This window comes from Tetrao urogallus, assembly GCF_951394365.1.
Source record: "Tetrao urogallus genome assembly, chromosome: 2".
In the NCBI taxonomy this organism is placed as follows: Eukaryota; Metazoa; Chordata; class Aves; order Galliformes; family Phasianidae; genus Tetrao; species Tetrao urogallus.
The window spans coordinates 74,530,493-74,555,206 of NC_136814.1; the positions used below are offsets into that span (position 1 = coordinate 74,530,493).

Here is a 24,714-nt window from a genome sequence, read left to right on the forward strand (position 1 = left end):
TGAGGTCCCCAAGTTCCTTGTGCCATGACTGGCAGCTTGAGATGGAGAGGCATAATGGAGACGCGCAAGGCCATGACCCAGCGGTCGGACTCCTTGCCTTGGCACAGTCCATTTCCACACCTCTCCTCTTTCCAGGCATGTGCTGTTCCGGAACACCTCCAACATTTTTCAGGAAAGAGGAGAGAACGCTGCAAAGAAGGAATAAAGCGCAGTCCAGCCCCAGGCCTGGTAGCTTCGGCATAGCATCACTGCCATCCACGTACACTGGGAACGGTGGTCCTGCCCCGGCCCCCCGCGTTCCACCAGCCAGGACTGAAGCGAGCACGTTCCGCTCAGCCCAGGAGTAACACGGACGGCACTCCGTTCCGAAGGCAGCCAAGCCCGTGGCTGTGTGAGCGGGTCCCCACGCGCTCAGCCCGAGGCTGTCATCGACCTTTTCCTTCTTTCCCAATGGAATCAAGCCCGCGGGCCGCTGCCACAGCGCCCTTGGGCGCGGGCCGCCCGCAGCCAACAGCCGTGCAGCTCGGCCCTGCTAGCGGGGCGGCTCCGGGGGCGGCGCCGGTACGGCAGGTGCCTCCCTCCGCCACGTCAGGGGAGTTTCCCGAGGCGAGGCGGGTCGAGCCGCGTCTTCTTCCTCCTCGGTTTCCCCCGGCCGCCACCACCGGAGACGCCGCGGAGGGAGAGTAGTGCCGGCTGCCATGGAGGCCCGCTACAACCTCAAGAGCCCGGGTAGGCCGCAGCAAGCCGCTCTTCGGGCCGCGGCTCGGCGGGAGGGAGCGGGCCGAGCTGGGGGGGCCGAGCGCTCGCCCAACAAAGGGCAGAACTGCGGCCCGGCCTCAGCGACACCGGGGCGGCGAGGGCCGGCAAGGGAGGCGAGCGGCAGGGCGAGCCGGGCGGGTCCGGGCCGTGCTGCTGATGCCGGCTGCGCAAGGCGGGTCGGCCCGCGATGCTTGGAGACGCTGGAGCTCTCGTTGAGGGGAGCAGAGTATCTCGGGGCGCTGCCGTGTCTGTATGTGTCCACGCCTTTTTATTCTTTTTCGTGGTTGGTGGACGCGTAGGTTGGAACTGCTGCCTGCTGGTGTGCGAACGTGGCTGTGCCCGTGCTGTCAGGTGTTTGCTGGCTCCTCGGGCCTGCGGGTGGGGAGGGACGGGTGGTGATGTTGGCTAAGTCTGTGCAGTGAGGCTTTTTCATAAGCTGTTGCGTGCTGTTTTTATGTGCCACACCTACACGTGCGTGTATATGTGTGTTCAAGGGCTTCTGCAATAAAATTCTTGTGTTGCCAGCACCAGGCAGCATTTTGAGTCCTTAAACGAGGGTTTTCCTCAGGTGAGTCAAGGCCAGGCTGGATGTGGCTCTGGGCAGCCTGGTCTAGTGATTGGTGACCGTGCACATAGATGATCATTGTAGTCCTTTTCAATCCAGGCCATTCTATGATTCTGTGATGTCCTGAGAAACAGCACAGGAAGGGCAGAGAGGGATTCCCTTCCCAGCAAGGGCCCTGAGTCCAGGTGGGCTCCCTCCTGGGGCAGCGACCTGTCTGTGGCTGTGTGCCTCTGTGGCTTCTCCAGCAGAGCTTCTGGGACTGTGAGGGCTGGCTGCATTTCTGGGTCAATCATTGTCCTGCCCCTGTTGCTCCAGCCCAACTTTGGGCAGCAGGTGTTATCAACTTCATGTTACTGTGACGATACTGTCCTATTGCCAGCATGGGGGGCGGGGAGAAACTTAGCATCGAGATGACTTGTGCTTTGCAAATGCAAATGCAAATGGCTTGTTCACAGAACATGCCTGTGTCTATTGCTAAATTATGTTTTCTTTTCTGTCTTTGTTCCTCACGCCCAACTTACCTAACTGAGTAATGAGGAGCACAAAGCAAGTCATGTGCTCGTTATATTTTAAAATACCAGGAAGGTAGATTTATTTCTTTTATTTCCTTTTTTTTTTTTTAAAAAAAAAAAAAAAGTCTGGTACGCTTCACATGTGTACTTCAAGTGCAGGCAAACATATTCACCAGTTCAGGTTTGCCACGTCACTGGAAGCAGTGGTGATGGTGTAACTTTGGGATCACCGGCAAATATTTATGAAGCATTTTTCCACTCTCTTGTTTTCAAGTGAAAATTCTCTTTACTGACTTGATTTTCACCGCCTGTGCTGTTCTATTGCAAAACAAACCTCTTTCAGGAAAAATAAATGACTCATACAGTGGGTCGATATTGCTTCCCCAGATCAAACATGCTCTATAACATATGGCTGGTGAAAACCTGTTAAAGATTTGCTTTAAATCACTTGTTTCAGAAGCCAATAATGCAGTAAATCTTCCTATAAAAATATGAGCAGAAGATATTAAATACCAAAAAGAAATTCCAAGTAAATACTGTTTCTTCAACTGTTATTACCCATTAACGTGAGTTAATTGTTTTTACACAAAGCACTTAGTCTGGCACTTCTTTCTGCTGAGCAAGTAGATGGGCACATTCGATTATTTAATATTCCTATACGTTTTACAAATTTCTTTTGTTGTGTTTAAATGTGCAGTGTAAATGGTGTAGTTTTTTTTTTTTTTTTTTTTACAATTGCCATTCAACTGAAGATGGAAGTGTACAATGCTCTAATTTTAAGATGGCTGTGATTAATGTAAGTGTACTGAAATACTTGATAACGAATCCACCATGTTTCCCATTTCCAGTAATGAGAAACGTGAGTCGGTATTGGGGCCTGTCCTTTTCAGTGTCTTTATTGATAATTTGGATGAGGACGTTGAGTGCACCCTCAGTAAGTTTGCAGATGATGACAAGCTGGCAGAGAGTGTTAATCTGCTTGGGTGAAGGGAGGCCCTACAGAGGGCCTATCTGGACAGGCTGGATAGCTGGGCTGAAGTCTGTAGGATGAGGTTCAACAGGACCAAGATCTGGATCCTGCACTTTGCCCTCAAGAACCCTAGGCAGTGCTACAGGCTTGAGGCAGAGTGGCTGGAAGACTTTGTAGAGAAAACAGACCTGTTAGTATTGGTTGGTGCTTAACTGAACACGAGCCAGCAGTGTGCCCAGGTGGCCAAGAAGGTCAATGGCATCCTGGCTTGTATCAGAAGTAGTTTGCCAGCAGGAGCAGGGAAGTGATCATCTCTCTGCACTCAGCTCTGGTGAGGCCGCACCTCAAGTACTGTGTCCAGTTTTTGGCCCTTCCCAACAAAGACTTTTGGGGCCCTGAAGTGTGTTTGGAGAAGGGCAACAAAGCTGTGATGGCTCTGGAGCACAAGGCTAACAGGAGTGGCTGAGGGAACTGGGGCTGTTTCCTCTGAAGGAGGCTCAGGGGAGACCTTATTGCTCACTAAAACTACCTAAAGGGAGGTTGTGGCGAAGTGGGTGTCAGCCTCTTCTCCTATGTACCTAGTGACGGCACAAGAGGGAATGGCCTGAAGTTGCACCAGGGAAGATTCACGATGAATATTAGAGAAATTTCCTTCTCTGAAAGAGCAATCAAGTGCTGCACAGGGAAGTGATGGAGTCACCATCTCTGGAGGTGTTCAAGGAACATTTAGATGTGTGCTTGGGGACATGGCTTAGTGGTAAATGTTGGTGACAGGTGGAAGGCTGGACTGGATATCTTGGAAGTCTTTTCCAACTTTAGTGATTCTATGATTCTGTGATTCTTATAACTGTTTTGTACCAGCACAAGAGGCTTTGCCTGTTGAAATCTGCTTCTGCATGAGCAAACTCTGGTTCTAGATGCTGACTTCTGTCTGCTCAATAGTTGCAAAGAGGGCAAATGCTACTTGCAAAGATTAGGAAAAGTTTATTTAAAAGTGATAGCAGACTTCTTAAAAAATTGTTTGAAATTAGAGAAGAACATGTTTTAAATAAGAAAATTTGATTGAAAGAAACTTGTTCTTTTGTTGCTCTTAAGCCAAATTCTGCTGTAAAGCCGTGATATGAGCTGAAGTTCTTCAGTGATGCTACATGGGCACTATTTCTGTGAGTAGGTGCATTACACTGGACTTGTGATGAGGATCAGCTGGTCTTTCTGGTGCCCTTCTTTTTTTTTTTTTTTGTGCTTTCATACAGCTCAAACTAAGAGTACTATTGCTGCACACCTTTGTCCCAATGTCAAGCAGGGCAATGCCACAGGTGCTTCAGCAACTCCCATTCAGCCAGAGTGGTGCATGGAAGTGCTGTCTGGGCTTGGCTGATGAGTGAAGCTGCTGCTGGCCCTTGTCACCTGTCCTCTCTAGGGGTGAGGAGGTGTGGAGCAGCCACCTGAAGCTGCCCCTCACATAATGAATGTGATTATTTTTTGTTTTAATTCTTCCCCAAAGGATCATTAATGTATGAAAGAAAAAAATTTACCACTCTGTGCTTCACACTTCTTTGTATTGCCTCAGTAAGGCAAAGCCTATTAAGCTTTTGCTTCATATTTTTATTTCTGTTCTTGGCACTTCTAAAAGGACAAGCTGTTTTCTGTCTTGAAATTTCAAAATGGATTAGGCAGTGTATGTCAGCCTGCTACCATATGGCTGATAAACTGCTCCTGTTAGTAGTAAAGCTCAGCGCACTGAAACACAGACCTCATCCTCTTTGTGCTTAGAGAACATCTCTGTTTCTGAAATTTGACAGCTACTTGCAATAAGCACTTTAGCTTTTTTTTTTAATCTTTATTTTTGCTTTTTCCCTAAATGTTGTGACCCTCAGCCTGCTGCAAGGTCAGATGTCAAACCTTGCAGCCACTCTCCTGCAGTGACAGGATTCCTTGGCCTCTTATTTCTCATGGGACATCACCGGTCTTAGGAGCAGGCATTAGAACAGACACACACAGAACTGTGACCACCTGCTTAGTGGCTCACGTGGAACCTGCAAACAACAGTGGTGGTTTTATTAGAGTTGTTTCCTTTTAGCAGGGCTTCTTATGTCGAGATGTACTGATGTGGGCCTGAGGGGCTGTGAACAGCAATGGAGTGAGGCATGGAGTACATGTCCTGCATTTGCTGTTGTTGGTGCCTCTGGATCCTGATGCATGGGGAGCATAATATGCCTAGGTGGTGATCCTCTTAGCTGTCGTCTTTAATTCGTTTACTGCAGGGTGAAGAAATGCTTTCTTACAATCTATACTTTTCTCTCCGCTCTGTACTTCTGTGCAAGTAAGGAAGCATTTCATGCCACCAAGTGTGTGTTAGTTCTCTGTTACTAAAAAACAGTCAATAGAAAGTAAAGGAAACAGGTTGAATAGATGTTAAAAACTGGAGGCAGGCTGAAGATGTTGTTTGGTCTTAATGTATCCAACAAGCACCTTACCCTTGATAAGCTTTATCCTACTTTGTGTTGACTGAACAGTTGCTTTGAAATGTAGCTCCCTGTTCTGAGGGAAACAGAGTGAAGGTGTGTTGCTCCTGAGGATTAGAAGGCTCAATAAAAGCCTTCCTGTTTTTTGTTTGTTTTTTCCCCTCTCAGTTCTCAATACTCTGTGTGAGTGCTGGAGTCATGTGGGTCTTGGGAGAGGATGGCAGTGAGGCCCCAAAGATGGAAAGCAACTGTCAAACTGAATTTTAAAATAGAAGCAATTTTGGAACCTCTGGCTGCCCCAGATATTAGGATTCTGCAATTGCATGTTTCGGTTCTGTAAGATTTTTTTGTTATCATCTCAAAAGATGCCCATCAGTGGCTTAAAGACTGGGGTGATTGGAACCTTCATCTGTCTTCTTGACATATGATTTTTGGGTGCATATGACTGGGATGTGAACTTTTCTTGCAAAAAAAAAAAAATGTATCTCAGTCCTCTAAGGAAGTTGTAAATGTGGTCTCAGTTCAGAATTGAGTGACTGTGAACAGCTGTGTAAATTTTATAAAAATATGGTCAATTTTTTTTTTAAAAGATGTACAAAAATATAAAGGAATTTTTAAAAAATCTGGTTGAAGGCATATTTTAATTTAGTGATAAGAAAAGTGAGGCTAAAAATGAATAGACAGGAAGAATGCAGAGGTGGAGCACAAAAGCTTTAGCCATGTACTGCTTAGCTGTAAGTTTGGCAATAGTCTTATTGCTAGAGTAGTTACCACCAGGTACCTGGTTGTAGAGCAGAAGATGTTGTTCTGCAGGTTACTTTCCTGACCCCTCTCCACCCTGTTTATTGTTTTAATTACTGTGATTGCAGGCAATCGACGGATTTTAAGCTGTCCAGGAAAATCACATCTGCAGTGGATCAACCCACAGATACCTGGTGCCATTGCAGGTCACACACAGTTATGTGTTAGGCTCCCCGTGCGTAGTTCTTATAAACCAGTCTCTAGGAGTATAACGCAACTTGAAAAAGTACAGTTCTCCATGTAATAGAGCTGTAGTTGAAAGTATTTGATAACTCAACTTGAGAGATGAAGCTGCACTGCTGCGGGCTTTGCACCATGAGCTGCCTCACTGATGCCCTTGTCGTGGAGCTCTGCGCTGCTACTTCGTGTGGATGTTAGGGCAGGCCTTTAGGAAGCTGGTAGGATGTATGAGGCTTTTGTTTTGAGTGTTAGTCTAGGCTTCCCGTGAGCGAAAGTGTCACCTTCCTTATGCTGCAGTCAGTCTCTTTGTTATGGGTTATTTGCATTAATATAACGCTCTTATCTTATCAGCTCGTTGGATTGCAATGCAAAGTGTTCATTGGTTATGCAAAAATGAACTGAAATCCCTTGTTAAATACAGAAGACTCAAAACAAGGCTCTGTCTGGCTAAATACAATTGCTTTATTTTCAGGCTATCTTTATATTCATGATAGACCTTATTTTTAGAAACCTGTTAATATTTTACTAAGACAAATACCACAGGTGTTCAAATTCCATCACAAGCAATAATATTTACATTTAGGAAGTTGATCATTTACATTTTCTTTGTACAGTGTTTTCTTGAGCTCCTAGGTGCAGAGTTTTCTAAATTGAGCACAGTAGCAGGAGGACATGAATAAGACTTCAGGCATGGTTCAAGACAAACCGCAGGATGAATTATTTGTAATAAGAAGTAGAATTTAACTAAAATACTTTTTGAATAGAAATAAACCTACTGGTCATACGTGTGTCCATCACACAGATTTTGCTTGTTAATGGTGATATTCCTCCCCACAAGAGTTAGCGATACTTCTAGACTTGGTAACAGTTTGCAGTTCTTTGTATTGAATGAATCCAGATTGTTCTCATTTTTTCAGAATTGCCATTGCCAGGTACTCAGATGAGTCAGTGTGACTTTTTTTTTTCTTTTTTTGAGTGGGTTGAAATGCCATGTTTCACATCAAGATTCTTTTAAACCAAGTTTGGATGAGTGTCATGCACTTGTTGCTAGCAGACTGCAGGAATTACTTTCATTTTTTCCACTGTAGTTAACTGTAGCTAAAGGAGGGACTGTGTTTATGTATTCTGCAGCTGTACTTAATGAAGTCAGGGCTTTTGAAAAACATTAAATCCTATGCTGTCAGGATGAACCCTGTCAGTCAAGCCTGATCTCCTCTAACTGTCAGTGTACCTGTCACATGTGGAAGTACATATACTGCTTTTTCTGAAAACATACTACCTTGTTTAATATCAAAAACTTCTTACAAGCAATTTATCTTTGATATAGAGAAGCTAAGCAATATATTTTGGTGTGTTTCATGTGCCAAGAATGGAATAGGATTTTGTATTCTTTCAGTATGTGTTTTGTAGGCTTATATCTATAGTCTGACTTTTGTTTAAAAAAATATCTTAAACTTCTTGTGTTGAAATTCTGTCTAAGAGGAGCCTAGCTGCTTGTTCTCCACGCCTGGCAGCTGGCTGGGTTCATTCCTGGTGCAGATCCCTGTGTTCCTGTGCTGCAGGCATGCGGGCTGCTCCTGGTGGGACAGGCCCAAAGTGCTGCTGTGTGTGCCCAGAGCCCTCCTTTTAGGCTAGGTACAAACTAACTTTGTTTGTAGAAGCCTTGGTAGGCTTTGTTATGTTCATTTTTCAGATTCTTCACAGTTTTACTTGGTAGGATTTGTTCCACTGCAGAGTGGGTGACCTCGGGAGCTCTGTGAGGAGTTGCCAGTATTTCCTGCTGCAGCAGAGAGCTCCCGTGGAATATGTTTGCTTTCTGGACTGAATTAATTTTGTCCTGTTTATAATTATCAGGAAGTGTAAAGAAGGAAAAAAGCTCCTTACTGTAAATTGAAATTAAAATAGTGGGGAGGTCAGAGTAGCTTCCTTCATAGCATTGTGGAAGCAAGACAAATCACAGAGTTGGGTGGTGTAAATCCAGGAATTGTGCTTTACTCACAGTGTTTTCTAAAGCTGTGGTAAATGGGAACTTGGGCAGTATTTTTCTTTCCATGGATATAATTACATGAGTGGGAGAGACATCCATGGCTTGAACTGGCCGCAGCTGATGGAGTAGGGCATCCTGTTGCTGTTATATCCTCTTAAGGGGGTAACTGATATTGCTAGGTTGTTGTTGGTTTTGGTTTTTTTTTTTGGTTTTTTTTTTTTTTTTTTTTTTTGAGTAACAGAAGGTAGTAATGACTTCCTTTTTAATCTTACACATGAGGTGACATCCTTCAGTTTCTTGTCTGTCATTCCTGTGTTCACTCTGCTTTTTGGATTGGCTGGGCCCATTGGGAGTTATTGCGTGATGCTCATGAGAGCACCTGGCTGGGCAAGCACTGAAAACAAAAATTACTGAAGGGGAAGGAAGAAAGTGATGCAGCAAAGAGAGATGTGCTGGTTGTTTTGAAAAGAGGGATAGGGAGCAACTGTGAAGGCTATGCTGAAATTAGAAGAATATCATTGTGTCCATGTTTGTTAGTAAGTTTAGATTACAGAGAACTGGGCCAATTTTTTGGCTGGGTGAATGTGTTTTCTAATATGGTATAAACACAGATCTCCTTGTGCTGCTGTTATGCTGGCTTCTCTCAGGTCTTACTGTGATCTCCTTTGGATTGATTAAGGAACTAATCACGTAATGATCATAAGAGGTGTCAGGTTAAAGATTTCCAGCAGTTGTTCAAAGGTGAATATATACCTCTTATGGTAAAATACTAGGATTGGTAGTCTCTTACATCTTGTCTTTGAAAACTGGGACTCGGTTAATGATACTTGTTTTTTCTGTTAGTCTTTGATGAAGTTAATAATGCAACGCTACTTTAATTCTGCTGCTAAGGCTTTCTTTTGAGAAACTTTGTGACCATGCAGCATTTTTTATAACTCTGTGCTTGAATGAGTCATTTAAAAGATTTATTCAGCGTGAGCAATTTATTTTGTATCTTGGGTTATTAACTTAGTGAAAAAGCTGTGATGTGTTAGAAGTATTAGTTAGCTGAAAGGAGCTCTTTCCAAAGTGTTTACGTATTGTTTGTGTGCACTATGTGTTAATTTTTCTTTATTTTCATGTTTCGTGCTTTCTTTCTTTCAGCTGTCAAACGTTTGATGAAAGAGGCTGCAGAACTGAAGGATCCTACAGATCATTATCATGCACAGCCTTTGGAGGTTTGTTTCCCCATGTGCTTGCAGCAGCATGTAATAAGGCTCTGTAGTATATGCTATAAGTCCTCTATATACCTTTAAACGTGCATATTTAAATAGCAGCAAACTATCTTAAAGTAAATTCAGTTCTTCAGATGTTTTGGAAAGCAAGAGCAGAATTCTATATTTAATAGTACTGTGGACTGAGATTTTTAGTGAAAGTACACAATAATAGTGTTTTCATATTCTGTGTAGTTCTGTCACATGGGTACAATATGTTTATTCCCCCTTCTCTTCCCTGAGACTATTAAGTTTAATTAAGCTTTTTTTTACAGTAATCAAAAATTAGTGTTACCACCACTATTTTCATCCCAAATCCAGAACATGGCATCACACAAGGGTTTTTAGTTGAAAGGATGGTGGAATTCTGGTGCTTAGAAGCATAAAAAGAAACACGTTCTGATTTTTTTCTGGAGTTAATCACAAAAATAAAAGTTAATGTTTTGCTCAGTTTGGGGAATTGATTTAACTGCTTTCAGAAATATGTAGCATATTAAACATTCTTGTAGCTGGTAGCATGTTTCTGTTTTACTACTGACTAACCTTGGTCTGTACCTCGTTTTCTTTCTGAGGTGAGACGTAAGGTTTAGCTCATGCAATTACTTGTAATTGAAATGAAAACTTTATTTTGCAGTTTGAAAAGTGACTCATTAAGAAGTGAACAGTGGTATGTGAGAAGAAATGCTGGAAATGTTGACAGCTCCCTTCCTTGGGAAAAGCTGTAGCAAGATGAGCAGTCACAGGCATGTGATACCTATGTTCAGCATTAGTTAGGAGACCTTATTCACCAAAAGCAAGCTTCATTGGACTGCAGTGTTAATAGTAGGACTCGTCTTGTTTTTGTCCAAGGAATCATGAGCATCAGGATACCTAAAGCACAAAGCCAAACTTGGAGCTCCCCAGAATAATACTTAAGAAGAAGTTATTTCCTTGTCCAATGAAAATATTTTGAAATTCAAACTCTGTGTATTGCAGTAAGGCAGGATAGTGGTGAGTCTGTGGAAAAGCAAATGAGGATGGGAATTCTCAGGAACTTGCATCAGATCCCTGTGTTACCCTGGCACACAGGAGATCTTGTAGGAGTCTGTGATTAATGTTCTTACTTGAAGAGAGCCCTCCAGTTCTGTATAAACTGTTATTCATTGGGCGAAGACTGAGTTTTCCCATATTTGACTCTTATATTCCACATGTCAGGAAATAAAACTGTTCTAATAATAGGCACAGATAGAGGTGAAGACCTTGAATGATACATTTGAATTTTCCAACTAAGTCATATGGTAAGAAAATTACCAGGGAAGCTACTTCATTTATCCTGTTGGTTATCTTAATCTCTATCTGATTTTTTTTTTTCTTCTTTTAAATCTTGCCATTCATTATTTTCTTAGAACAGAGGCTAAAGAAATGATGATTACATGTCAACTTCCTTGACACGTTTTTCTTTTTCCTTTGCTGTGGGTATTTTAGGATAATCTTTTTGAATGGCACTTTACTGTGAGAGGTCCTCCAGATTCAGATTTTGATGGAGGAATATATCACGGACGAATAGTGCTTCCACCTGAATATCCCATGAAACCACCAAGCATTATTTTGCTGACGGTAAGAATATGTGCTAGTTTTTCATTTTTTTACATGTTCATTTTTACCTTGGATATTTGAGAGAAAGATTCCTGTCACCTAAGTTAACATTATCTTTTATAAGACAGGGGGCATAGTACAATTAATGCTCCCAGTCTAGTGACAGAAGTCTTTCAAAGTTACTTTGGTATTCTGTGGTTAGATGAAGTTTTGTGTCTACAAGCGGAAGGCTTCCCTGAGACTAATACTAATTGCTTATATGGATGTCTAATCTTTCTGTTGTCTCTGTGGGTCATAGAATAAGAGAGTAATTATGGTTGGAAATCACCACGAAAATCACCTTGTCCATTTGTCAGCTTGCCACCACTGTGCACAAGGCCAGGCTGGATGGGGCTTTGAGCAACCTGGCCTGGTGGGAGATGTCCCTGCCCATAGCAGGGGGTTGGAGCTATGTGAACTTACATGATCTACGTGGTCTCTGTTAACATGTGTAAAGCACACCTATGATATGGGTGAAGGCTGTGTTTCTGTGTAATTTCATAGAGCCATAGATTTTCAGACTCTCCACACATGTGTGGATTACAGGAGCAACAGGCAAGCCATCATGGCACACTGGGACATATCAGGTAGGGGTCTCTTTGTGCATGAATGAAGGGAGTTGGCAGGCTTCTTTGTTGGGAAGGCTGAATGCCATATTTGTGAGGTTGGTAGTAATACAGTTACAAGTATTGTTTGCATATGGATTTATGATAATCTTAATAACTTGTTTTCTTTGTACAAAATAACCATGTTTTATTATATCCTCCTTTCTTTAAAGGCTAATGGCAGGTTTGAAGTGGGGAAGAAAATTTGCTTAAGCATCTCAGGGCATCATCCTGAAACATGGCAGCCTTCATGGAGTAGTAAGTAACAAATTATTTGAAAATCATCTTTACACTTGAAAAATCTTACAAAGAACACTACAATAGCACCTCATTAATATCTTTCTTGATCCTTGGATTAATTCTTAGTATGCATGCCAAAACTCCTCTCATGTGCTTCCCTGAATTCTGAGAAACTCTGGAATTGCTGCACGCTGAGGAGTGAGCAGGGAAAAAAAACCTCTTTTCATGGTTTTGTGTGCATTACTTTATTTATTTGCATTGGTTTGTTTGACAAAACCTGACTGAACTACAAAGCAGTTCTGCTACTGTCAAGATTTTTTATTTATTTATTATGACATTAGGAGAATAAATGGAAATTGCATTGATACTGCAAATATTAAGCAGAACAGAAAGATCACCTTCCTAGCTCTGAGTAAGAATATGAGATGCAATTTCTGCTGCTTGTGTTCTACCCCATGCAAACACACCCATGCTCTTAAATGTACTTAATTTTTGCCAGGAGCAGCATGTGTGGGAAAATGAATAGAGCTCATAGTGGAAGGGGAGGCAGATTTTTGAGGGAGCAAAAGAATGGGAGAGTTGTAGAAATGTGAAGCTGTGAAAGAGGGACGCAGGAAGATTTGGAAATTATGGTCAATAAACACAAGCTGAGAAGATTGAGAAACTGAGGAATATTGACAAGCTGTTAATGCTTGTGCATCCAAATAAAAATTCTCAGACTTGTTAAGATATACTTAGCTTTTAAAAATGATTCTCACATAAATATTTTAAATTCCATTATTTCACTTACCTCCCCCCCCCTTGGTCTAATCACTAAAATCAGTCTGAGTGTTGATTGAGAGGAGAGTGGTCAACTTGCATTCTAATGCTTTACCTCTGAGCACTCCAGAGGAAAGATCTAAGCTGAGAATAACTGAATGTTTTCTATGCTTTTTTAAAGAAGTTTTATTATCTGAACAGTTTCTGAGTTGCACAGTTGATCCAAGGTGATGATTCTGTGTTGCACAGTACAGGATATCAGTTATTTCTTTGAATATCAGTTGCATTTTTAAAATAATGTTGATAAGATCTTGGGAATTCAAGTACTGTCAAATCTTTTACTTTTTTTTTAAAGAGCACAAAATAGTCTTTGGAATAGGAATGCATATGCATCCTGTATTATTTTGTGATGTTTTTTTCATATTATATTTATTTACCAAATCTTCTGGCAAACTGCTTTGAATTCTTAAATCTCACGAATGTATGTAAAGCAGAATTGGAGGATAAGTATTCCAAAAAGAGATGTTTTAGGCAACAGTTCTGAGTTATCTGTATTTAAATTAGTTCCTTACCCAACATGAAGACATAAAGGGAACAAATTCTGCAGTACACTTCATAAAAGAAAATCACTGAGCTTCTGTGCGCTAAATGGCAGAATGTGTGTCTGATAGGAAGTATGCACAAAAAGAAGGATGCCTTATGAATCTGCATCTTTCTTCCTTGTCATTTATATATCCATCTTTATTTGGAGCATAATAGTAAAGTTTGGAACTGTATAGTGATGCAGTATTTTTGTGACAGCTTAGCTTTCCTTCTCTGTGTTGGCTGATGGTAAAATAAGACTTTGACTTGCATTATAATGTGAAGTTCAAAAAATGGGAAGTCATGTTCTGTATTTAGAAACAAACAGCTCTGTGTGTGTGAAACTCAGACTGCTCTTATGGACAAAACAGAAGTTTTATGGGCAGTACTGTAACCCGTCTTACTCATTGCAGAGCAAGTAGCCATTATTTCTGCAACTTTATTTATACCTCTGTTTTCCTATTTTAGTAAGAACAGCTTTACTAGCAATTATTGGATTTATGCCAACCAAAGGTGAAGGAGCAATAGGATCTCTGGATTATACACCAGAAGAAAGAAGAGCTCTTGCGAAGAAGTACGTATTAACTTTGTTACTGTGGATAAATGCACATATACTGTCTTTTTTGAGTAAGGCATTAAGCAGTAAGTAGTGTAAGTCAGGACACTGCTCTCTTGAGCTTACTTTACATTTAAATAGCAAAGCAAACAAAGAAAACCAAAACAGTGGAATATTCTGTGCCTTACATGTTTTTCTTTTCCTGAATATTGTGCAAGCTGAAGACTTATGGGTGAACAAATTACCTGGGGAGAGGTGTGCTCCTGCCAACGTTGTGTGGTCAAATTAGAAGTTCATCTGTAGTTTGTTTGGTAGAGATGTGAGTAACATTGTGATACAGTGGTAATCGTCCTGCATAAGGAAAATTAATGTGATGGAGTAAGAGTGAGTGATAGAGAAAACAACAACAAAGCCCCTTTTCCCTCAGGAACATGATAAAACAGCAACAACAACAATCTAAAGTAATGGCTTCTGAATAATTTTTAGGAAATTAACTTAATTATATTTGGGATTTTAATGACATTATTAGCTTGGTAGGCAGGGGAAGAGCAGTGGATGTTGCTTATCTATACTTTAGCATGGTTTTCAGTACTGCCTTCCTTTCAACATTCTCATAGATGTTGGTAATAGATGATAGAAACATAGCCTAGGTAAGTGCATAGGGAGTTGGGTTGAGAACTGGCTGAGCAGCCTGGCTCAAATGACTGGGCAGGGATTTTGAGTCCAGCTGGAGGCCAGTCCTTCGCTGCTGGTGTACCCCAGGGGTTGATGGTGGGACCAGAGATATTCAGCATCATTAATGACCTGTATGGTGGGACATAGTGTGCCCTTGGCAAGTTTGCAGGTTGTTAAGAACGGGGAAGAGCCTCTAAAATGCCAAAGGCTTGTGCTGCCATCCAGAGGGATTTGGACAGGCTGATGAAATGGGCTAAGAGAAATCTCAAGAAGTTTAGCAAATGGAAATGCAAAGTACAGCTCCTGGGGAGAAATGATGCCAGTATCAGCTGGGACCAACTAGCAGGAATTTGGCTTGGCAGGAAAAGAAATGGGGTCATGGTGACTCTAAGTTAGCTGTGACACAGCAGTGCACCTTTGCATCAAAGACCAGCAGCCTCCTGGGCCGTTAGGAATGGCATTACCAGCATGTGGAGAAAAAGGTGATCTTTCCTCTATGCTGCAGTCTACACCTGCAGTCTTGGATGTGGGCTGGGGCTGTGTCTAATTCAGGATACAGTGTTGATAGGAATTACTGAAGGGAGTCTAATGGAACTAAATGGCCACCAGAGGCCAAGTGCCCTTGTTTTTTTTAACAGACGGGTGTGAGTTTACTGTGCCTGTACTCTGAGCTAATCAGCAGCCTGCAGCATGGCACTGTGATATAGCTAATAAACCCTGCTGAGAGGTAGGGTTTATTGAATTGATCTGGATAGTGTGTTACGAAGGCTGTTTGGTCTCTGGTCAGCTTGAAGAACTGCCTTCAATATGTACTATAGACAAATTCTTTGTGCAAGAGTAAAGGTAATGCTTTAGCAGAAACTTTTGGATTTGAGGTACAAAGTCCTAAGAGAATATGTATATGTAGTATAGATTCTATTCAACATGTTTCAAGGTAACGCAGTTCGTGGGGGATGAGGGATGGGAAAGAGGCTTTTAAAGCTATTGGTCTTGAAACTGCATCATTATATGGACTGCTTTGCAAATGCTTTGCTTAGCCAAGCATATAAGAACATTATGAGAATGTGTCATTCTGAGTTCTGTCATTTTGTGGCCAGGTCACAAGACTTCTGTTGTGAAATGTGCGGCACATCTATGAAGACAGCTCTCTTACCACTAACGTCAGGAAGTGGATCAAGCCAGGCAGACAAGGAGGCTAAAGAACTTGCCAGACAAATTAGCTTCAAGGTGTAGTAACTGTTCAAACATCTTTTTGTCTGCTGTACAGAACTGGGAGGGGGGGAAAAAAAAAAAGTAAATTGTGGAAAAAAATTATTTCACAAACCTTCATAGATTACTACATGGAAATTTGTGTTTTTAAGGACAAACTGAAGGAGAAAAATGGGAATGGATCTCTGGAAATGTGACAGTTTATAAACTGTGCATCTCAAGTACTGATTAATTGGTAATAATTTCAGTGATAGCTACTCTGGTAAAAACTGCATATATTGCTTTCAGTTCTATGTTTTCACTTATAATGTGATTAAATTCTCCAGACTTTGTCAGAAATGTTCTAGGAAAATTTGGGCAATGCTAACCTAAATTGTTTTTCTTTGTGATTTTTATTTTTATTTATTTTTTTTTTTCTTTTGGCTTATGGAAGGAATAAAACATTCTTACTGAAAAATGGTTGCAAATGCTTTTGAACTACTCTGCAGCTGAAGATGCTGAAAGTTGAACTCTGGTGTGAAAGTTGCTCTTATCTGAAAATATTTTCTCTAGCTTGTGTTTTGGTGAAAGTAAGGTTTTTTAGTGGCATCTGTGCCTGAGGAAATTGCATGACTTGATATACAGTTTTTTTTTCATTGGGTTTTGCTCTAAACTTTGTATTTTTCCACTAAGGAAGGGTGCTGTGCGTGAGTGGGGGTCAGCAGAGAAAAATAATGTGACAGTGTAGCAGTGGTGTAGAATGCATCCTCACTCAGAGAAGGAGTGCTACTGTGTCCTCTTATATCACCCATTTTTTTCCTAACACTGTCCTAAAGACTGTGGGGTTTTTTGTGTGCTATGAGAGTGAAGATTGCTTCATCACTGCCAGTTTTGCAAGACAGGTGCATTCTTTTCTTACCTCACACCTACACATGTTAATATAGGAGTCTACATGTAATGCTTACGGTTACGAACTCAACCAGATATTTTTGAGGATGAGGAAGCACAGACAGAATTTTGAAGCTGAGATAACCAGAAAAGCAAATTAGATTCACTGCCCATCTTCTTTACAGTATATAAGATTTAAAAAGTGTGAGTTAAGTTTTTTAAGCACTGCTAGTGCTAAAATTTCTTTATTGCAGAAATATCTCAGTACAATTTCTCCTTTCAAGAACTCATCTCTCATACTTTTTTCTCAAGACTAAAGTTTTTGAAGTGAAAGATTTAAGCATGTCAGTCTCTAAAGACCATTGATGCATTCCATGTATTTAACTCAATTTCTGAAGGGAAAAAACACTAAAGGAATAAGTGAACATGATTCAGGGTTTAACATTCTCTTTACAGTCCTTCATTCTGTTTTGTTTTAATGCAAGGTAAATTAGCTCTCTTCTGTAGGTGCTCTTAACTCCCTTTCTCAAATTCCTTTTTTTTTTTTTTTTTTTTTAATGTTTTCTACACCTCTGTTGTTGTCTTTGTTATCATTCATGTCATGTTAGACTGAAACAATTTGCATGTTTGTAGCAAAATAGTATGAATTACCAGCAGAGTACAGAAATACAGAAGTTTTTAATAATTTGAGTATATTTCATGTCAACTTATGGGATAGGATTTCTCCTTAAATAGCCAATTGGGTGTGTAAATTGGGTGAGCCTCTCTGCTAGTAAAAAACATAAGCAATATCTACATTATCTTCATCCTTGTAGAAGAGATTCCCTAACTTTTTCTAGATCCTAGGATTATAAGAAATTCTTTCATACCAGCCTTAAGCAAAATGATAACTTTTTAAAATACTCATGTTTGGACTTGAAAAGAGTACAAAATTCAAGAGGAAAAGGTGTTCCCTTAATTTTCCCACTTTAAGCTTACATGTTTGATAGAGAGCAACAGTTTTTAACATAATAACATTGACTTGCAAATCTTGTTTGTTTTAGATGTTATGTACCATAAATACCATTCCACTTAAAAGATATGACTCATATATGCATTATAAGAATTTATTCCGTAAAACAATGTTATATCCACATGATGCCATTATAAGGCATATTATGCAATAAAATTAGTTTTCCATTCTCTTTTGTTGTTATGTTTAAATTTGCTCAATTTTCTGTGAGGTTTCTGGATTTTCCAGGAGCAAAGGCAACTCCTGGAGAAAAGAGAGATTAGGCTGGAAAAAGATGCTAAATTGGTAAACTTTGGAGTACTTTTTTTTTTTTTTTAATTAATGTGACTTCAGTCTAGTATACTAGTCTTAATACTTTAATAAACTAAAGTAAATCAAATGCTTGAGGAAAGGAAGTACCAACTGAATGTGAGGGGGGAAAAAAAAAAGTCACCATGAAGGCTGTTAAACACCAGAGCACAATTCTCAGACAAACTGTAGCATTGCCAGCTTCAGAGAGGCTCGAAACTTGAGTGGACACAGCCCTGCTTGGAGGAGAGAGTTGGATCCAGTGATGTCTGAAGTCCCTTCCAGCCTAAATTATTCCATGAGTCTGTGTTGATTTGTTTCTGATCCACATTTGAGTCATAAATTGTTCTATCCTAACTATCCTGATATTAGAGTCCATAGTAGTCCATATACTGCTCTCTATAACTACCTGAAGGGAGGTTGTAGTGAGCTGGGGGTCAGCCTCTTCTCTCGTGTCATTAGTGAGAGGACCAGAGGGAATGGTTTCAAGCTACGGCAGGGGAGATTCAGGCTGGACATCAGGAAGTATTACTTTTCAGAAAGGGTGGTCAGGCACTGGAATGGACTGCCCAGGGAGGTGGTGGAGTCACCGAGCCTGGGGGTGTTCAAGGAAAGGCTGGATGTTGTGTTGAGGGACATGGTTTAGTGGGAGCTATTGGGAATAGGTGAACGGTTGGACTGGATGATCTTGAAGGTCTTTTCCAACCTTGGTGATTCTGTGATTCTATGAGTAGTCAAGTGTAAAAAGAAGTCAGTATTACCATTGTCTGATTGTAAGTATTTTTAAATCTTAAAATCATGTTCAGATCATTTCAGTGGCAATAGCATTCCAGGAAAATCAGAAAATTAAGCGTCAAGAAACAGGGGATTTGATTTCCCCACACAGAACAGCAATGTGGAAGAATATTATTATTTTGTCATCTTCTTAGTTTGTTACCTACATGACTGGTTGGCTTCTAACCAGTTTGTATTTCCTGCTACCTTTACTTATATTTCCATTTGAACTCAGGTACCAATCCTCAAATTTGGAACTGTAATCTCTGGAATAAGTTGAGATTCTGATACAGGTTTTGGGAGATGTAATATTACGCTCTTCAGGGAGAGAGACTTGCTCACAGGGTGGGGGGGAAGGAGGGGAGGAGACTATCTGGTCCCAACCTTTTGATTTTTTTAATTGCTTTTTTTTAATTTGGATATGTATATGCTGTAAGGTGTTTCAATTCAGGAGTGTGATGATATGTCCTTCTCTTATTGCAAACATACTGTTTTAGGAGGAGGCTTGTTAACAACTCTCTATATATTCCTACAGATCTACCAGTATCTCAAATTTCCAAAAGTGTGAAACATTAATTCTGAAAAATTATGCTTATTAGACATTTTATATGTGTATGTAATACAGCATTATAAGGGTATGTAAATCTACTTTAGTTCTTGCACTGAAACTTAATGAAAACTTACTGCCTGATGCAGGGTAGTGCCCTGCACACGCATGCTTTCTGGCTGTGAGACGATCCTAGTACTCAAACCACTACAGCAAACTCAAGGTAGCACTTAGTGGACCTAATTAGCCCTGATGAGAAACAGGCTGTGTTAGTTCCCGTGTGACAATACAGTCAGCACTTAGTTAAGCATCATGAGAAAGAGAAGTTTTATAAAGGTGATGTTATTTCTGGCACAGTAATCTTTTGAAGAATTTTCTTCTTTTGTTGTTTTTTTAACGTTATACCTATTATTATGCACAAACAAATAGAACTAAGAAAATCCAAAACAAAACTGCGATATTGTCTAAGCTGGTGTTTATTATCTGTAATCTTATTTCATAAGAGTTAGATTTTGGTAAACCTGTTGATGTGTTGAAATACAGTTGGCATCATTCTTGGAATGAATATTCTAGGAAAATTTAAATCTTTCAACTTTGATCTCACCTCTGAAGTGTGTGCATGTATTCCTTGCAGGCAGAAGTCAATTCGTCCAGGAAGTCTGAAGCAGAACCTTCAAACTCAGCAGGACTGAACTGCTCTGCTACTTCACCTGAGCCCCAGCAGGATGGTGCAACTCGAGCATTCCGGGATCCAGCAAGTGCAATGGTATGGTCCATGTCTGAGTTTTATCAGTGCATAGTCTGAATGTGAAATCTGCACTACTGATAGTAACAGAGAGGAGGCTTTGTTACCAGTATGCAATCCATGTGTTTCTTGTCAAATTTCTGCGTTTCATGTAAACTTCAGCAATCATCATGCAGGATGGCTTCTGAAAACAGAGATCTCGTGTTTCTACTTTCTTCTTTTAAAACCAAACTATAAGACTATTTAAGTACTCTTCATGCAGTTATTTTTCCAGTAGCTCATTAAATACATGAGGTTACACTTCATTACAGTATTATGTCTTAGATACTTAGATACTATTTACCATCTGCAGAATTATAGAATCATAGAATGGTTTGGGTTGGAAGGGACCTTTAAGATCATCTAGTTCCACCCTCCCTGCTGTGGGCTACACTTCCCAGTAGACCAGATTGCTTGAATCCCCATCCAGCCTGGCCTTGAATGCTGTCAGGAGGGGCTACCCACACCTTGCTGGGCAACCTGTTCCAGTGTCTCACCATTCTCAGAGTAAATAATTTCTTCCTAACATCTAGTCTAAACCTACGCTCTTTCAGTTTAAAATTGTTTCCCCTTGTCCTGTTGTCGTTACATGCCCTTGTAAAAAGTCCCTTTCCTGCTTACCTGCAGACCCCCTTCGGGTACGGGAAGGCTGCTATAAGGCTCCCCCTGGAGCCTTCTCTTCTCCAGGCTGAAGAGCCCCAGCTCCCTCAGCCTGCCCCCACAGGGGAGGTACTCCAACCCTCTGATCTTCTTTGTGGCCCTCCTTTGAACCCGCTCCAACAGCTTGATATATAATAGATTTTTTTTTTCAATTGTGGTCTTAATGAAAGGCAAAAAATGTTGCAGTGGTAATTTGTAGCTTTTAAATTTGACTAAAATACTCTTACATTTGAAGTAAACTACATGACATTTACATCTTCATAGTGCTAGGTATAGAGCTTACATAATAGTTTCAGAAGTGACCGAGGCCTGGTAGTGGGCCAAGGCAGCTGCTGTTATGACTCTGGCAAATGCAATCTAAAGTCACTGATAAATTGCAGACAAATCCCAGCTAAGCTGTGTTTTTTAGTGAGGATGGGGCTGCAGATTGGTTAAAAAAACTCTAACACGTCAAAGAACGTCAGACCATCTGTTGCATGTTTGCAACATATTTTCAAGCTATGTAGAAATATAAACATGCTAATAACATATGTTTTTTCCACAAGAAGGATTTTTCCAGGCCGCTCAGAATTTAATAAACCATTTTGTTTCATTCTTCTCAGTACAAATCCTGGCTTATATTGTAGAACTGGCCAAAATACCAAACGACTGGTAGCGTTTTCTTGGGGGGAGTGGGGATGGGGAAGGAAACTTCAGTCAAAATTGATCTTTTTTTTTTTTTTTTTTTTTTTTAATTACTCCTGTTTCTGAGAAATCAGTCAGTGATGCTGTCTTTGTTGTCATTTACCAACTTAATTTACAGCAGAATAGTCCCATGTGGAATGAATGTTTTAAGCATAATAAGAATATTTTAAAAATGTTTATATGCCATAGACAGTAAACAAAGAAAAAGTTAATTCATGTGTTAAGGGATCAGAACATCACTGTCTAATGGGCTTTAGTTTGATTTTGAAGAAATACCTGTATTTGTGAGCTGCTTGTTCTTGGACATTAGGAATTTCCTGGAGCCATTTTCATAGAATCATAGAATGGCCTGGTTTGAAAAGGACCACAATAGTCATCTGGTTTCAACCCCCCTGCTATGTGCAGGGTCACCATTTTTCGTGCTAAAACTAATAGAAATCTTCTCAAAGCATGCAGGGGCCTGGAGAGACCACCTCCTGTAGCAGTGGTCACCTAAATGTTGGTACCTGTACTCTCATTGTAGTCTGTGGACTTGTTATTGGAGGCTGGAGAGCCATGCAGAGACTGGTAGGGCACATTGCCCTTCTATCCTTCTGGTTGTTCTGGCTGGTGCTATGGGCTGTTATGGGAGTATGAAGTTCAATCCATGTTAATACACTAAATGTAGGTGGACAGATGTGTGGTAGATATCCCACCTTGGTGTACACAGTTAATGAAAAAAAATTGATAAGAATTACAAAGTGTCAGGCTAAAAACTGGCTATTGCATTTATTTTTTTTTTTTTAATAAATTAGGAGGATATTAAACCTCACTTGTTACTAAGCAGTATACTGTGGCAGTGTCTAGTACTAAAATACTGGCTGGATGAAGAGTAAGAGTGATAAAATAGTGCAGCTGAAGTCAACTAATATTCAACTACTGAGAGAGCAACTTGTGTGGGAAAATGAAGCTACATATTGATATGTGAGCTTTATAGAAGTACATATTTTCCTTTTGCTTCTGTGTGATCTTTTTTCTTTGAATTAGACTACTCCTTATTTTTCAGCCCACAGCGTTGGATTTTTTGGTTGCTTTCTTTTTTCTTAAACATATTTTCTCCTCCTGTCTTTCTGAGAAGGAAAGAGGAAGAGAACAGTGTGGTAGAGCTGAACTGCTTATCCAGTGTTAAACCACCAACCTGCTTTATTCTTGGCTGTCTCTGCGGATTAAAAACCCCAGGTGGAAATACATCTATTCTACAAGATTTTTCTTTGGAGCATCCCAGGCAGCTTGCTTACTTGGGCAAGAAACCTGAGTAAACAGCAAGCTGTCAAGTAGTTGCACTGGACTGAAAACGTCCATTTCAGACCTACCTTTTTGTTTTAATGCTTAAACATTTTGACAAGGCTCAATCTTAAATTCCAGCGTCTGTGTCACTGTTCTTCATAATGTAATACTGCAAGTTTTATCCTTTCAACATTAGAAGCAGGATTGGGACAGTGGAATGTCAAATCCCGTGGCTTCGGACCTACAAAGTGAGAGTGGATCGGGTTTAGGATGATGCTCTCCTGAGCGGAGCAGCAGCTGCCATAGCTCGTTTGTCACTGGGCGTAGCGGCAGCCAAACCTGTGGCCAGCAGAGGGCAATAGTTATGTGCGTGCATAGGTGCAGTAGTCAGCAGGGCCTTTGTTTCCAGGGATTTTGTTTTGTCTTTTGTTTTCCCAGTGATATTTATGATGATGAGAGCAGAATTTTGGATCCAGCTGACCACAGGAAGCAGTGCAGCAGTGCTTAATCTCAGCCCTTTGTACTTTTCTTCTTCCCTTGCTTTACTAAACTTGTTTCCCCATCACTATAGGTGACTTAAAGATCCGAAGACTTAGCTGCCTGATTGATTACTAAAGATTTCTTGAACTGCAAGTAGTTGAGCAAATCACAGGCAAAGGTGTTTGAAGTACCTGGATTTGAAACTAAGCTAGATCTCAAATGTTATTTGACAGAATGTTATTTGACAGACTTTCTTCAGACACTTCATGCCCTTAGAACTGCTTGAAATAGATCTCTCAAGGTGATGGGAGGACAAACTGGCTCTACATAACAATATAATAAGTACTGGTAACATTTTTATCAGTATTAAGAATTATCTGAAGGAGCCATTTTAGTTCTACAGGTTGTCTTTGTTACCAGCTTTGCATACTGCCTTGCCTGACAGCTCTTTGTGTTTCTCTTTCAGTCAGAAGCTCAGCCCGGCAGCACAGCAGCTGGTCAGGAGCGTGCTCCGACTGTGCCCACAAACACATCCCTGAGTCCCCGGCAGCGTCGTGCCCAGCAGCACAGCCAGAGATGGGCTCCAGCTTCAACTGACTTTAATCGGGTGCAGCAGCCCAGGGCCAACCCCAACCACACTGGATCCACCGTTCTGATCGTCCTTCTGACCTTTGCGCTCGCGGCTCTTATATTTCGGAGAATGTGCTTGGCTAATGAGTACATATTTGAGTTATAAGGTTGTCTCTATTGTAAGAGCAGTGATTTGGATGCTCTACTGAACGTTCTGTATTGCGTTTGACATGGGAACTGTTTACAAAGATTACTTTTGTATGTATGCTTACATCCATACGAATGTTAATGTAGCTGCAGATACGTTACTTTAAGAGAAGCCAAGCTGGACGTCTGACTGCAAGAAGTGTTAACTCAGTGCCCAACAGAGAGATTGCTGGAGAGAGCGTGGTGAAGTAGTAAGGCTAAAGGACATGTGAGGGGGGTGGTACACTAATTTATTAATTGGAAAAAGGCAATTTTAAAAAGTGGCTGATTCACTTTTTTAATGGAACATAAATGCAATTACCAACCCTGTATAAGTTAGCATAAGATCTAGCATTGGAGACAAAATTATAAAATGAATCAGTACAATGTGTTGGGGCCCAGTGAGCTCTTAATTTAGAGGTGATACAGCTTTGTAACACTTTTTATTTACTGTGACACATTTCTAGAGCAGAACGCATACAAACTGGTTGAGATTCTGCTCTGTGTGTGTGAAAGGGGGAAAGGAGTGGGACAGGAAAGAAGGGGCCAGAAAACTATTTGCATTATTTTTTTTTTTATTTGTTTGTAGGTAAGACTGGATAATCTTCTGCAAGATTTGAATGTCCTCTTCTAATACTCTCAACTGTATATCTTGCTTTTTTAAAATTGGAAGGTTAATGTAAAACATGCCTATTCTTGCAATAGTTATAAATATGTAATATAATTATTTACCCAGAGTTATTGTCTTTTAATTATACCAGAAGTATACAAAGGGCAGTAAGCCAAATGTTTCACTTGTGGTTTTATTTCCTAAAGAAAACATAAACCTTATTATACTTAAGCTCTCATATATATGAACGTGCT

General features: G+C 40.6%; 1 protein-coding gene across 1 annotated transcript; it reads left to right on the forward strand.

The window, feature by feature from the left end:
- Positions 1-698: 698 nt before the first annotated feature.
- UBE2J1 (ubiquitin conjugating enzyme E2 J1) lies at positions 699-23,830 on the forward strand (the record flags this gene model as incomplete). Its single annotated transcript, XM_079549967.1, has 8 exons — positions 699-729; positions 9,383-9,456; positions 10,957-11,088; positions 11,885-11,969; positions 13,761-13,866; positions 15,621-15,750; positions 19,855-19,986; positions 23,561-23,830. 8 exons carry the CDS (start codon positions 699-701, stop codon positions 23,828-23,830), a joined length of 960 nt encoding a protein of 319 aa, XP_079406093.1.
- Positions 23,831-24,714: the final 884 nt, after the last annotated feature.